Genomic DNA, 14,109 nt, shown 5'->3' on the forward strand with positions numbered 1-14,109 from the left:
CTTGGAGTTGGGGGACCAGGGTGAATCCTGACCAGATTCGGACGCTCCAGGGCCTGGGGCCAGAGCCGCTGTACTACCCGTTTCTGGCTTTTGCAGGCATTCACACACTCAACCATTCATTCTGCCGCTGCCTTGAAAGATGTACACTGATTCAGTTTCATTCAGTCATATCTTTGGTCATTCAGTGATGCATTTGTGTATTTGTTCATTCATTTAATTATTCATTAGATTGCTAACTTGAAACACACTAGATCTGTGCTGGTCCATACATGCATTAATTTATTCCATTATTCATTTATTCATTTACTTATACCTTTGTTCAATTCATCATTCATGTGTATATTTGTTCATTCATCATTTATTCATTTACACCTATCTTTGTGGATTCCTTCATTTGTGTGTGTAACCCCTTGCTTTTTCAAGTTTTGGTTCCATTGCTGATTTGCGAGTTCATCCTCACTCTGTGTCCCCATGAACATTTGGGGGCACCCACTGTGGCCATGGAGGTGAAGGCCAGACCTTCTCCCCACCAGGGGGCGCTCACAGGCCTCAGGCAGGCCTGCCCTCTTTCGAGTTGAGACCTATTTCCCTTTTTTGCCAATTAAATGGGCTCCGGGCGGTGAGGGGGGGGGGTCGACCCGGAGTCATGCAGACAGGGGGCAGGAAGGCTGAGGTGGGGAGCTCAGGTTTTCTGGCTCAGTCCATATTTGTTGAATGAATGAATGAATGAATGAATGGGTTAACAGTAGGGCTGGCCTGGACTCCAGCCCCAAGGTCCATCTCACCCAGCCTGTGAGAGTGGCCTGGGAACTCTGCAGTAGAATCCCAGAGCAGCGGGAGAAGATGGTAAATAGTTGACAGTCCAGGACCCACCAACACGCACAGAGTGGAAGGAAGAGCCCCTCCCCCCTGGGTTCTGTGTGGGATCCTCCAAGCCTTTGTGAAGGTGACCCTCTGGTCCTAGAGACCCCCCAAGGCCTCGGCCTCTGGCTCAGGGACCTCACTCTTCGGTTTGCTGCTTTGCAGAGCATGAACATTTCTGTGATGGTTGGAGCCAAGCCTGACAGGCTTGTGGGACAGCTCGGGTTGAACAAGTAAGTGGGCCAAAGGGGACGGCGGGAGGTGGCTGCCCATCCGTTCAGGGGCCCCTGGGCCAGCAGGGGCCCTACAGCACACCAAGCACTGTGTTGTTGCATTTAAGCCTCAAACGGTGCACAGCTGGCCCAAGAGCCCTGTTTTACAGACAGTAAAATTGATGCTCAGAGGTGAAGGGGCCCGCCCAAGGTCATACCTCATTGGTGGCCGGTCATCTTGGTGTGCCTGCAGCCCCACCGTTAGCACGGCAGCCTGGGCCGCCCCTCAGTCCTGGGAGGACTCACTACCGGGGGGGTGCCACCCCGCGCTGAACGAGGGCAGTGCCCAGCTGCCCGCATCCCTGGCCCGCCTTAGCGTTTGGAAATCCCACTTCAGTTTCTTCCTCCCGCATCCCTGGGCCCTTGTCAGCCGCCTCGTGTCGGAAGAAGCCCAAGAGAGGCAGCTGGGGCTTGGTGCGTGGGTCCTGGCGTTGAGCGAGGCCGCTTGCCTTGGCAAACACTGAACTCCCCAAAGTCCTGCTGCCCTGACTGCCAAAGAGGCCCAAGGATTTAAAAGAAACAAATAAGTAAGGCCCAATAGTTGTTCTTTGCCAACAGCGCCATAGTGAGGATGAAATCAGGTATTAAGATGCGCTGAGGTTTGGGCAACACCAGGAACCTAAGCGCTCAGTAAGCAAGACAGAGAGAGGGACACACAGGAAAGAGAAAGAAGCAACAGCGGAAAGACAGAGAAAGTCAGAAACAGAGAGCTCGGAGAGACTCTCAGAGAGAGATACTCACAAAGGGGGGAGGAGGGGAAAGACAGAGGGAAAGAGAGACAGACAGATGGATGGAGAGGCATGGTAAGAGGGAGACAGAGAGACACGGAAGGGGAAGAGAGAGAGAGAGGGCACACAGGAGAACGGGAGACCCTCCGAGAGCAGATGCATGACCCCAACCACTAGACCTGCTGTCTGCCTCTTAATCACGCACACGCTGCCTGGATTGAGTCTTGACCTACATTCCCGCCTGCTTCCGCCCTCCCTCCAGCACAGAGCTGTCCTTCTTAACCTTGAGACTGGCTCCTGAGGTTTACATGCTGCTTATTTCTCCGGGCATCATTCTGACAGGTGTTACTACTGCCTCAGCTACATGTGGATTTAATTTTCCTTTAACACCCCTGGGCCTCTCAAGTAGGGGAGCGGGAGAGAAAACAGCTGGATGAGGGCTGAGCAGACTCTCAAATACGCAGGGGTGGGGTGCGAGAGTCCACAGGGCAAGACTTCTGGGGCTCCCACCTCTTGGTGAACAAGGGTGAGTTTTCAAGCTACCCTTTATCTGTAAAATGTGAGTATTGATGGTCCTTGCCTCTTGGGGTGCTGTATGATTTCCCTGGGGTACAGCACACAACACGGTGAATGATAAAGGTTCAACAAGTAGCCATTTATTTCCCCCCTTTCTCTTTGATCACTGTTAAAATGTCATAAAGACTGTAAAGAGAGGATAGTTTATTGGCTCAGGTAGTTGAAGAGGCTCAGGATTTCAGGCAAGAGTGGATCGAGGTGCTCCCATGCTATCCTTCGGATTCTGACTCTCTCCGTTTCTTGGTTCTGCTATCCCCTATGCTCGCTTCATTTCACAGCAGGCTGTCACCAAGTGGTGACCAAAAATGGTCCCCAGGAGCTCCCTACTTCTCCTGGAGAAAAGAAAACACCTCATTCCCAATAGTTGCAGGAGAAGTCCTAGGGCCAACTCTCATTGGACCAACATGGGTCACGGGTGCACCCTTCCAGAAATCACCATGGTAGGGAAGGTGGATTCTTGCCCCTTTGCCAGCCTACCCTGGAGCTCAGGGATAACAATGTAGGGTACCCTAAATGTACCCCAAAGAAACAACTAAGGGGTTGTGACCAGAGGAAGGGGAATGGATCCACCAGAGAGGGCCCCTTCTCCCCAGCAACCAGACTCTAACACACATCAGGCAAATGGTGGTCTCAGCTTCCTCCCCTTCCCACAGGCTGCTCCTAGAACTGAAGCACTCGGACATCGGCCCCTTCTCGGTGAGTCTGAGGCCCTTGGTGGCTCCTTCCTTCCCCTTGATTTTCAGATAACTGTCCTGAGGGCCACTGAGGCTCATGGCATCACGTCTGGAGGCCACCTATTCATTTGCATATACTTTGCATGTAAAGTAATGGTGGGTGGAGCTTTGTGGGCCCACAGACCTAAGTTCCAATCACTGCTCCACACTTACCAACCATGGGCCTTGGGCAAGTCCCTTTCCCTCCCTGAACTTCCAACCTCCCCCCAAATCAGAGACAATCCTTTCCACTGGCGTGAAAAACAAAATGAGGGCGGGGTAGCAAGTCATGCGGAGGGCTGAAGGTTAGACCTTGTGATCAGTGAAAGTCTCTCCGAGGAGGTGATATTTGGGCTGAAAGAGCCAGCACAGTAAAGAGCTGTTGCAGGCAGAGGAAACAGCAGGTGTCAAGGCCCTGTGGTGAGAACAAGTTCCACGTGTTTCGGGAATGGAAGGAAGCCCATGTGGCTGGAGCAGAGCAAGTTGGGGGTGGGGGTGTAGGACAAGATGGGGCTGGAGAGGCAGGCAGGGGTTAGCTCATCCTGGGCCTTCCAGCCTGGAGTCGACTGTGTTCGAAGGGCAGTGAGAAGCCGACGAATTGTTCCATACGCAGGGTGATGTGATCTGATTGATGCCTTTATAAAAGATGCCCCTGGTTGGGATGGGGGGAATGGATGTGGGGGGACAAGAGTCAGACTATGTGGATCAGCAGAGAGATAGGTGCATTTGTCTATGAAGAAGGGAAAAAATGGATTGGAGCCATACTTTGGAGGTGGAATTCGATGCAACTTGGTGAGAACTGTGATGTGTGTGGAGAGGGTGATGAAGAATGTGATTCCTAGTTTTTTGGCTTGAGTAGCTGGGTGAATGCAGAATCATGTGAAGGTGGAGACGGGCAGGTGGGAGGGAATTCAGTAGGTATCTCGCCAGCCCAGTAGATGATTCCATGACCTGAAATCACTGACCATCGTTAAGGAGACTCCCCCCTGCCTCCCCTCTAACTCCCCCTGGGATACTGGAGTTGCCCACGTAAACAGCAGCCCAGCGTGTGACTTCCATCAGAAGCCACAGCAGGCTGACTCTGTCCTACACATGGCCCAAATCTCCCAGGGGACCTCCAGCTGAACCCCTGGAGGACATTTTCTTAGATCTCTGAAATGCTTCCCAAGATCCTCACCAAGCGGGTGCCTTGTAAGCCACCAGGCCCTGAAATTGGACCATCCCAACATTTCCTCCCCATTGGATGTAAATCCAGCCAGCCATTTCCATCCAAAAGACTGCAACCAACAGAAGGACCCAAAGTGTGCTCACTGTATTTTCATGGACTTACTGGTGCCGGGGCTCTTACAGTGGCTTGACTCCATCAGTAACTAACTTCTGCTTCTGCATCAAATCAAAATTTAAAGTTCTCAGATTCATGGGAAGAAGGGCACCACATCTTACGAGCCCAGGGATTTACAGCCTGGAGAAGAAAACTCAATTGTTTCCCAAACAAAAATGTACATATTTATAAGTTGTAAATGTCACCAGGCAATCATCTTGAGGGTGCTATATTCTCTTGGAATATTTTTTTTTTTTTACTATCGCAAGGGCAAAACATATACACTATAGAATAATCAGAACCTATAGGTATGCAAACCAAGGAGAGTGAAAGCCATTCCTATTTTTACCACTTAGTTAATCATTTGGGGTATATCTTTCCTGACCTTTTGCTATGCATAGCCACTAATACAACAGAATTATGTGGTTTCCATATCCTGCTTTTCCTCACTCAAAAATAAATCATGAATATCTGTGTGGATAATTAAATTTCCACAATATTATTCTTAACAGTTGCATTGTATTTCCTAGAATCAAAGCACCCCTGTGTCCCCTAGATAATTCCCCAATTGTTAGACATGTAGATTGCTGCTTATTTATTGTTTTGGTTAAATTTATGGCTCTGGTGAGCATCCATGCATCTTAATTTTTGCCTACGCCCTACATCATTTCCTAGGCTAGACACCTTACAGGCATATTTGCTGGTCCACCAGGCACACGCTTTTTTTTTTTTAAGATTTAATTATTTTTGAGAGAGAGTGAGAGAGCACACAAGCAAGGAAGGGGCGGGGGGTGTGGGTGGACAGAAGATCCTAAGTGGGCTCTGCACTGACAGCAGCGAGGCTGATGCGGAGCTCGAACTCATGAACTGTGAGATCATGCCCTGAGCCGAAGTCAGACACTCAACCGACTGAGCCACGCAGGCAGGCACACACATTTTTTTTTTTTTTTATTTCTAGGAGAGAGAGAGAGAGAGAGAGAGAGAGAGAGAGACAGCGTGAGCAGGGGAGGGTCAGAGAGAGAGGGAGTCACAGACTGAAACAGGCTCCAGGCTCTGAGCTGGCAGTCAGCACAGAGCCCCACGCGGGGCTCGAACCCACGAACTGCGAGATCATGACCTAAGCGAAAGTCGGACGCTTAACCGACTAAGCCACCCAGGCGCCCCAGGCACACGCATTTTTAAGGCTTTTGCTAAACATTGCGAAATAGAGCCTCAGAAAGGTTGAACCAGTTCACCCTGTAGCCGGCAGTGTCTGAGCCCATGCGTTTTCTTACACAACGGTCCTCATGTTTAAATACTCCCTGATGACCTTCCTTTCCTCGGCCTGGTACCTTACATCTAGAACATGCGTCACATCTGGAACCTTTGGATGCACTAGGGTGACCTGACTGGGCTGCAGGATCTTCCTGGCGTCACCCAGGTCCCTCGCTGAGCAGTTTTCCCAGCTCTGAGTTGCCCTGCCAGGGAGGGAGGTTGAGGCCGAGGTGTCCTGATATGGGTCCCTTCCTTCTGACTTCCAGGTTGAAGTGCTGCAGGCTGTCATGAACTATGTTGTGCCCATTGCTGTGATCCCCAAGGCTAATGGTAAGGAGCTTTGGAGAAACGATTGACTTTCAGTCCTGGGGGAGGCGGAGGGAGTTAAGTCCCAGAGCCACCTAACACCCAGCCCCAGTCATGGAGGCCAGAGGGTGGTCACTCAAATGAACCAGAAAAGGGGATGGACAAAAGGGGACCCCCGCGTGTGCCCACCCACTGTGTCATCCGATCTTTAAGACAGCCCTAGGACATGCAGATTAGTAATCTCTCCAGTTTTTGTGGGAGGAAATGGAAGACACAGAGAAGACACAGGTGGCTTGTTGTAGGTCACGGGGGAAGGCGAGAAATGCAGCCAGATCTGACACCAGCTCTGAAGCCAGAGCCCTCAGCCTCTCTCCCCGCTCTGGAAGAAGCGCCAGGGAAGAAGGGCTAACCTCAGCTAACACCTTGTGCTAATCACACTGACAAAGGCCTAACCTTTGCAGAGCCAGGGGCAAGAGAGCAGTACAGGACCACATATCACGTGACTAGAAGAGGTAGAAATTGGCAACTAAGACCAAAGTTATTATAGAGACTACGACTTCTCCTGCCTTGACAGATGTAGCTTCCTAATGATCTGGGAAGCCAGGTTTGAGTTTAGAATTCTCCAGAGTCTCACAGCAGAAGAGGGTGCTATGGGGGGAGGGGTCCCTGGCTACCACCCACCTCTAGTTTTATCCAAAACATTGAGGGGCTCCGTGTGCACACCGGGAGATACGCACAGCCGCCCCTGGCCATGGCCACGTACACCAGCACTGCCGTCACCCTCAGCAGGGGGTCTCGGGGAAGAGGTCTGCACCCATCCTGACTGTGGGCTTGGGGCTGGCTGTGGGCTGTGGGCAAGGCTCCTGGGTCCCTGGAGCGTGGTGAAGAGTGGGAGTCTCCGGGGCCACCTACTCGTCAAGGTCAAGGCTGCAAGTACACGCCCACCTTACCCAGAGCCGGGCACGCTGGCTCAGGGCGGCTGCCCACCTGGTGCTGTGGGGCTGGCACCCTCCCCTCCCCTGGTGCTCACTTTCTCCTCCACTGCAGAGCGGCTGCAAGAAGGCTTCCCCCTCCCGATGCCCGCCAACGTCCAGGCCTACAATCTGGTGCTTCAGTCTCACCAGGTAGGTCCCAAGGTCTCCTTTCGCCAAGTGTCCCTCAACACCAGCAACGTGTTGCCGGAAAGCTCTCTGTACGCAAGCCCCGTAGCAAGCACTCTACCCTTACAACACCCGGCCAGGTGGGTAATGGTTCACACGCAGGGCAGAGTAAGGCTCAGAAAGGCCACATAGCTATTAAATGAAGTTCAAATTCAAAGCCAGCCCCCCCCCACCCCCCGCCTTTGAACCATTGGATCTGAAGGTTCCCACACTATGTCCGGTAAAAACGGAGCTGGCTTGGTGGCCACAGAGCCTCTTTTATAAGTGAAAATATTTAAATACTTGGCAAATAGGTATTGCATGACTCTCTTGACGGCCTGGCGACATTCTAGGCCTGGGGGAGGGGAGGGGGTGGTGGTAATACAAGTGAGGTGCCAAGGGGGGACTTCGTCCCAGAATGGGGATCTCCTTTTGCCTGTCCCCCAGCCAGACCCACAATGGCATCTGAGACTATTTAGGGATGCTTTCTTCTGGCTCTCCCGACTTCCCACCTGCCTCCCACCCCGTCGGTGCTGTCTTCTTCACTGGCTTCTTCTCCCTCCCCTTCCCTCCTCTCCCCTCCCTTCCTTCCTCTCTCCCCTCCTCTCCCCTCCCTCCCTTCACCTTCCCTCCTCTCCCCTCCCTCCCTTCTCATTCACCTTCCCCTCCCTCTCCCTCCCCTTCCTCCATTCACCTTCCTCCCCTTCCTCCCTCCCCTCTCCTCCCTCCCCTCCCTCGCCCTTCCAGCAGGAATTCTCCAGAATTCTCCAGGAATTCTCCTGCCCAGGCCTCTGACCTCCCCCACTGTAGGCCTTCCCTGCCCACTTTCCTCAACGCAAGCTAGCAGCCACCTTTGTGCCACCCAGTGACCCAGACACGCTCTCAGTTTCTTCTATGCTCCCAACTTGTGCATTTGCGGGCTCCCCCCCCCCGTGTCCCCACCCAGAGGCCCCTTAGGCCCAGCCTGTCCGCTCCCTCAGTAATGAGAGAGTGGCCGTGATTGCATTCCTTGCATTCCTCACCCTGCTCAGTGCCTCTCCTGAGAAGGCCCCGTGGGAACAGGCCACATCACCGGATTCCCACCCTCCCTCACCCCAGGCCCCAGTTCTCCAGACCAGGCTACTGACAGGGCCCAGACTGTAGAACAGCCTCCAAGAGAGCAGAGGACGCACATCCCCACCGTGTTCCCCACGTTTTACCAAGTTCATCCTTTTAAAACAAAGTGACTCCATGGTATGCTGTAATTTCTTCATTTCTGAAAATTCTGAGCGAAGGGCACGAAGGAGCAAAGAAAAGTGGCTTCGCAGCCTTGATGGAAAGGAGGCTCCCTTGTGCGGCCATGAGGCAGGGATGACAAATGAAGGCCTCCACCGCGGCCCCCCTGCCTCTGGGAGGGGAACAGCTGTCAGAGAGGCTGCTGACAGGTTCACGGTGCGGCAGCCGTTGACGCACAGACCCCAGCGGCAAACACCAAGTGTCCTCTACTCACTTCCCGCCAGCAGACAGGCCCCGCTCTGCTCTCCCAAAGTTTCCCTCACAAACCCTAGCAGCCCCACGCTCACAAACCAGGGTGCACTTCCCGCTGATGACTCCGTTCTCCCCTCTCCCTAGAATTTCCTGCTGTTGGGTGCAGATGTTCTCTACAGCTGAAGTCGCTGGAGGTGCTGGGGGCTGTCAGCCACGCCAGGAGGTGAGAGGTTGTCCGCACCTGCTCCCGACGTGCCTGAGGGGCAGAGGCTGCCTTTCTCCAGTCCTTGAACCAGAACCCCTTGCAAATTTCTCCAAACTCAGATTCAGAAATGATCTCAATACAGAAACTTTGTTCCTTGAGAAAGTGTGCAATGTGCAGTTCAGGGATTATGAGTGTCCTTCAAGGGCTAAGCCTGCCCAGAGATTTCCTCCAAGGATTGCTTTCCAGTTGTTGCCACACTATTTCTCTTTGTGCTTCACTCCTTACCTCACCCCGCCCCCCACCCCCGCAAAAAACACTGCTTTTTCGGTGGAATTCCATGCGATGGCATTGTTTCTTGTTTTATATCCATTCTTTTGTTCTTTTGTACCCAGAATGCTCTGCAGCGCCAATTCACAGCACAGCCCCCACATGCCCTTCTCAGCAGAAAGTCTCCTTGTCCCTTTTTGAGGATATCCCTCATTCCACACTTCCAAAGAGTATTTGGGGTTTCCTTAGTCCAGAGGGAGCGAAGGCCAGGCGAGAGGGTCTCTGGAGTGGATCCATCCACTGGGCTGTTGTTTCTGTCGTTGCCACACGGGGTCGCTGTGGAACAGCCATCCTGCACAGTCTGTTTCCTTGCCCCACATTTGGGCTGTGACGTGGCTCCCTTTTCCCAAGCTCTTCTGCCCAGCCGTTGAGCCCAAAGCAGAACACTGGGCCAGGGCACAGATGCAGTTAGACGCGTTAGTCACATCCTTAGCTGCAATAGCTCTTGCCCGTGACTTTGAGGGCTGGCACAGAAACCAGACCACCAGCCCAGACTCCCCTGGGGCCCTTGGTGAGTTTCCTCGGGGGCTCTGGGCCATTTCCCGTTGTGGTGTACCAGCGGTGGCCATCTCGGGCCCTTAGCCGGATCCTGCTAGCGTTGACCTGGCGGTCCTGGAAGGCTCTTCCACTGTTGACATCTGGTCTGAGACCAGAAGGGTGAGGAGTTTGCAGCGGGTGGTAGGGGGTGGGATGACATGACCAGATTTAGTTTTTTAAATGTTTTGTTGTGACTCTTGAAAGCATTTGGAGGGGCAAGAGTGAAAGCGGGTGGGCACAAATTAGAAGTCTGTTAACACTCAGACATCCATGTTGTTTCATAAAAATGGAGAGGGGCATTGGTAGCGAGGAGAAGCAGATGAAAGGCCTTTAAACATTTTTTGTTTTTAAAGAAAAACACATATGCTCTGCTAACATCATTGATTCGCCGTTACATGGAGGTGGAGATTCTGGGGCTGCACAGGGGAAGGGAGGGACACCGATCAAACACAGCACACCAGTGATTTCATTTAATCCTCAAGGCACTTTCCATCCCCCAAGGTGGGAATCACTCAGTCCTTTTAGACTGGGAATCACTCAGTCCTCTTAGACTGAGTCACCCTCCCTGAATCACACAGCTGGAAAGTGGCAGGGCTGGGGTTCCCCACCATCTGTCCTTGGAGCCCACACTGTCAAAACCTTGCCTTGTTAGGGGCTTGGCATATATAAAGCAGGACTTCCGTGTTCAGTTGCATACGTTGTGTACTATAAAAAGGCACCAGACTGAGAGAACAAAATCCTTTCTCTAATTTGTCCACCAAGAGGGCCCACCTTTTTGTATTTGCCATGAGGCAGACTAGGAACAGAAAAGCAGCCTGTGAGGCTGGAAGGAAGAGCAAGCGTGGAAGCAGCACAGAAGGAAGCTGGAGGCCTTCAGACTACAGGACTCTGGACTGCCTTCCAAGAAAATAAGGGAAGTCATAGGAGAATTTGAGCAGGAGAGCAACACAATTCAAATCACTTTCCAGAAGAGCCGCCTGGCTGGGGTGGGGAGCACAGCTGCTGAGGACGGGGAGCCTGCCTTCCCCCACCCTCACGTCCTCTCCCACCACCTCTCGGGATAGTTACCCCCACACACACACTGACCCTCTGCTTTCTGACATCCGGGCAGCCCCTACCCCACTCTCTACAGAAAAAAACTGCAATTATTTCTTGGACCTAAAGACTGGTGCCCCACGGACAGCTCTCGAATGGCAGAAATAGGCAGTTGTATGAGGTGTGATCTGAAGGCTACTCCCCACCACGCTCCAAATGATCTGCGCGCTGCCAACAAAACCCCTTATTTCATCAGCGTCTCCCTCCAGGCTAAGCATTGCTGCTCCAAATAATTGCCAAAGTGCATGGGGTTTCTTTGGGGGCTGTTGAAAATGTTCTAAAATTAGCTAGTGGTGATGGCTGAACAACTATTTGAACACGCTACAAACTGCTGAACCGTCCGCTTGAATGGCAAATGTCACGGTGTGTGAAACACACATCAACAAAGCCATCAAAAAAAATCGCCGCTCCAGCCTGCCTGAAAGCTCACCGTTCAAGCCGCTTCCCTTCCGGGCTAAGCACTGCCTTTGGGGATTCCTTTTGGAAAGCTGACTTGTTAAATATGAAAGAGGGGTACCCGACTGGGGGAGAGAATGGGAGGCGGTTCCAGGGAAACTAACCACTATGTTCGCCATTTGCCACATCCTGTTGGTGGCCACGGGTGGCCCTGACTTGAGCCCATGTCCTCACGCTTTAATCCTCGTGGCCACATCCAAAGGTAGACAGCCGGGAGGAGGGTGGAGGGAGTCTGAGGTTTAGATAGGCTACGTGGTCCACCCAAGGTCACTGAGCTCAGAGCCTGGTTTCAAACATCAACCCAGCCCCTCGTGGGCTGCACAGCTTTCCAAATGTTACTTAACCTCTCTGGTCCTTCTCTGAAAAGTAGCAATGAAACCTTGCCCTCCTCTTCGGCGTGAGATTGTTGGTAGGAATCAGTGATACAATTAGCAAGCTCACAGCACGGAGGTTTACAGCATGAGCTACGGTCCCAGACAACAGTGGTTTCAAGTCCCCGTTCCACCATCTACCAGCTGTGTGACCTTGGGCAATTGGCCGGCCTTCAGCCATTTCACCTGCAAAATGAGGACACAGGAGTCCCTACCTCACCGAGTCGTTATGAGAATCAAACATAGATGTGGTACAGGACCTGATGCATAGAAATCAAAGTAACCTGAGGGGCGCCTGGGTGGCTCAGTCAGTTAAGTGTCCGACTTCAGCTCAGGTCATGATCTCATGGTCTGTGAGTTCGAGTCCCGAGTCAGGCTCTGAGCTGCAGAGCCTGGAGCCTGCTTCAGACTCTGTATCTCCTTTTCTCTCTGCCCCTCCCCTGCTCGCTCTCTGTCTCTCTCTCTGTCTCTCTCTCTCTCTATCTCTCTCTCAAAAATAAACATTTTTTAAAAATTTTAAGAAATCAAAGTAAGCTGTAAAGATTAACAAGCCCAGGACTCTCGCTGTGCTGTAAGGACTATATCTGGCTTGCCACAGCTTTACTCCTAAATACCTGCCAGACAGCTGATGCTCAATACTTATTCCTTTTTTTTTTTTTTTTTTTTTTTTGATGATCTAGGATTTGCATCCACCTCCTTGTGACTCAAAGCCACCATGTTATGATTTTCAAAGTACGATCTGGGCCTGCCTGCCTCGACAGGCTTACCCCCAAGAATCAGAGCCATCGGCTGGCCAGAAATCTGGGTTCAGTGATGAACTCACAGTGTGGCTAGTCCTTCTCTCTCTCTAGGCCTCAGTTTCCCCATCTGCAAAAGCCAGTAGCCCTCTGGAATTCCACCAAAGGAATGCAATAAAGTGACTTCTGGCAAATATTAAAGAATCTTTCCTTGCTGAGAAATTTTCATTTTAACAGAAGCTCCTTAGGGTCCCCAAAGCTATCAAGGCCCAGCGAAACGAGGCTGTGGCTGGGATTTTAGATGCTGCCTCAGCTGCAGAGGCAAAGAGAGGGTGGAGGGAGGGACGGGAGGGTCCTCGGGTTCCTCAGAGTCCCCCCCCCCCCCCCGGGGTGAAGGGCTATGAATCCACACGGCCAGCCCTGCTCCAGGGGGCGCCTGGCAGCGCAAGGAGGTGACACAACTTTCAAACCACACAGGCTCATCACCGACAGTACCATTTTCTTCTATAAATCAGAACGCACAGACCTGCAGGTGATGGGGCTGGGGGGTGGGGGGGGAGGTTGCCATAAATATCGAGCCCTCCACTCCACAGTACCCCGCAGAGATCCGGAGCCGCAGGTCTTCACAGCATCGGTCTCTTCCGGCTGGAGTCGATGTTCTCAGGGGTGTGGGCACCGTCACAGAAAACTGCACGAAAATAGGAATGAACGAAAATAGGAATCACTAGGCCTGGAGGGAGCTCTGAGCTTACGTTCGTCCCTTGGGCTCAAAGCACAGGCTAAGACTGGATCACCAGGGAGCCTGGCAGAAATGCAGAGTCTCAGGGGTGCCCGGCTGCCTCAGTCTAGAGAGCACGCAGCTCTTGATCTGGGAGGTCGTGAGTTCAAACCCCACCTTGCACATAGAGATTACTTTTAAAAACTTTTAAAAAATAAATAAAACAACAAAAACAAACAAAAAAAGAAATGCAGAGTCTCAGGCCCCAGAGGAAACTGATGAAGCAGAATTGCATTTAACAAGATCACTGGTGTATATATACACCACAACTTTGTAATCCAGTCATCTGTTGATGGAGAATGAGATTGTTTCTGTGTCTCGGGTGCAATAATAATGCTGCAATAACATGAGGGTGCAGACATCTCTTTGAGATCCTATTTTCATCTCCTTTGAATATATACCCGAAAGTGGAATTACTGTACATAGGGTAGTTCCAGTTTTAATTTTCTGAGGAATCTCCATACTGTTTTCCACAGTTGGAAAAAGTTACCGGTACCAATTAACATTCCCACCAACAGTACACAAGGGTTCCCTTATCTCTACGTCCAAAAGCTGTACACATACACACACACACACACACACACACATACACACACACGCCACAATGAAATATTACTCAGCCATGAGAGAGAAGGAGATCATACCATTTGCAACAGCCTGATGGAACTAGACAGCATTATGTAGGTGTGATTGGTCAGACAGAGAGACAAATACTATATGATACCACTTATATGTGGAATCTAAAAAAGCCAAACTCGGAGCACCTGGGTGGCTCAGTCGGTTGAGCATCCGACTTCACCTCAGGTCATGATCTCACAGTCTGTGAGTTTGAGCCCCGCGTCGGGCTCTGTGCTGACAGCTCAGAGCTTGGAACCTGCTTCAGATTCTGTCTCCCTCTCTCTCTGCCCCTCCCCTGCTTGCGCTTTGTCTTTCTCTCTCAAAAATAAATAAACATTTTTAAAAGTT

At 51.7% G+C, this 14,109-nt stretch overlaps 1 protein-coding gene across 1 annotated transcript in view; it reads left to right on the forward strand.

Annotated features, from left to right (window-relative positions):
• The window catches only part of BPI (bactericidal permeability increasing protein), a 28,076-nt gene extending 18,971 nt beyond the window's left edge, over nt 1–9,105 (forward strand). Inside the window, exons 11-15 of the mRNA XM_039227161.1 lie at nt 1,027–1,094; nt 3,091–3,133; nt 5,992–6,055; nt 7,079–7,155; nt 8,782–9,105. Coding sequence (XP_039083092.1) covers nt 1,027–1,094; nt 3,091–3,133; nt 5,992–6,055; nt 7,079–7,155; nt 8,782–8,820 — 291 coding nt within the window. The 3' untranslated portion in view covers nt 8,821–9,105. The remainder of the gene's footprint in view (nt 1–1,026; nt 1,095–3,090; nt 3,134–5,991; nt 6,056–7,078; nt 7,156–8,781) is intronic.
• Nucleotides 9,106–14,109: the final 5,004 nt, after the last annotated feature.

Source organism: Hyaena hyaena, unplaced genomic scaffold (assembly GCF_003009895.1).
Source record: "Hyaena hyaena isolate Hyena2069 unplaced genomic scaffold, ASM300989v1 scaffold_25, whole genome shotgun sequence".
NCBI classification, from domain to species: domain Eukaryota; kingdom Metazoa; phylum Chordata; class Mammalia; order Carnivora; family Hyaenidae; genus Hyaena; species Hyaena hyaena.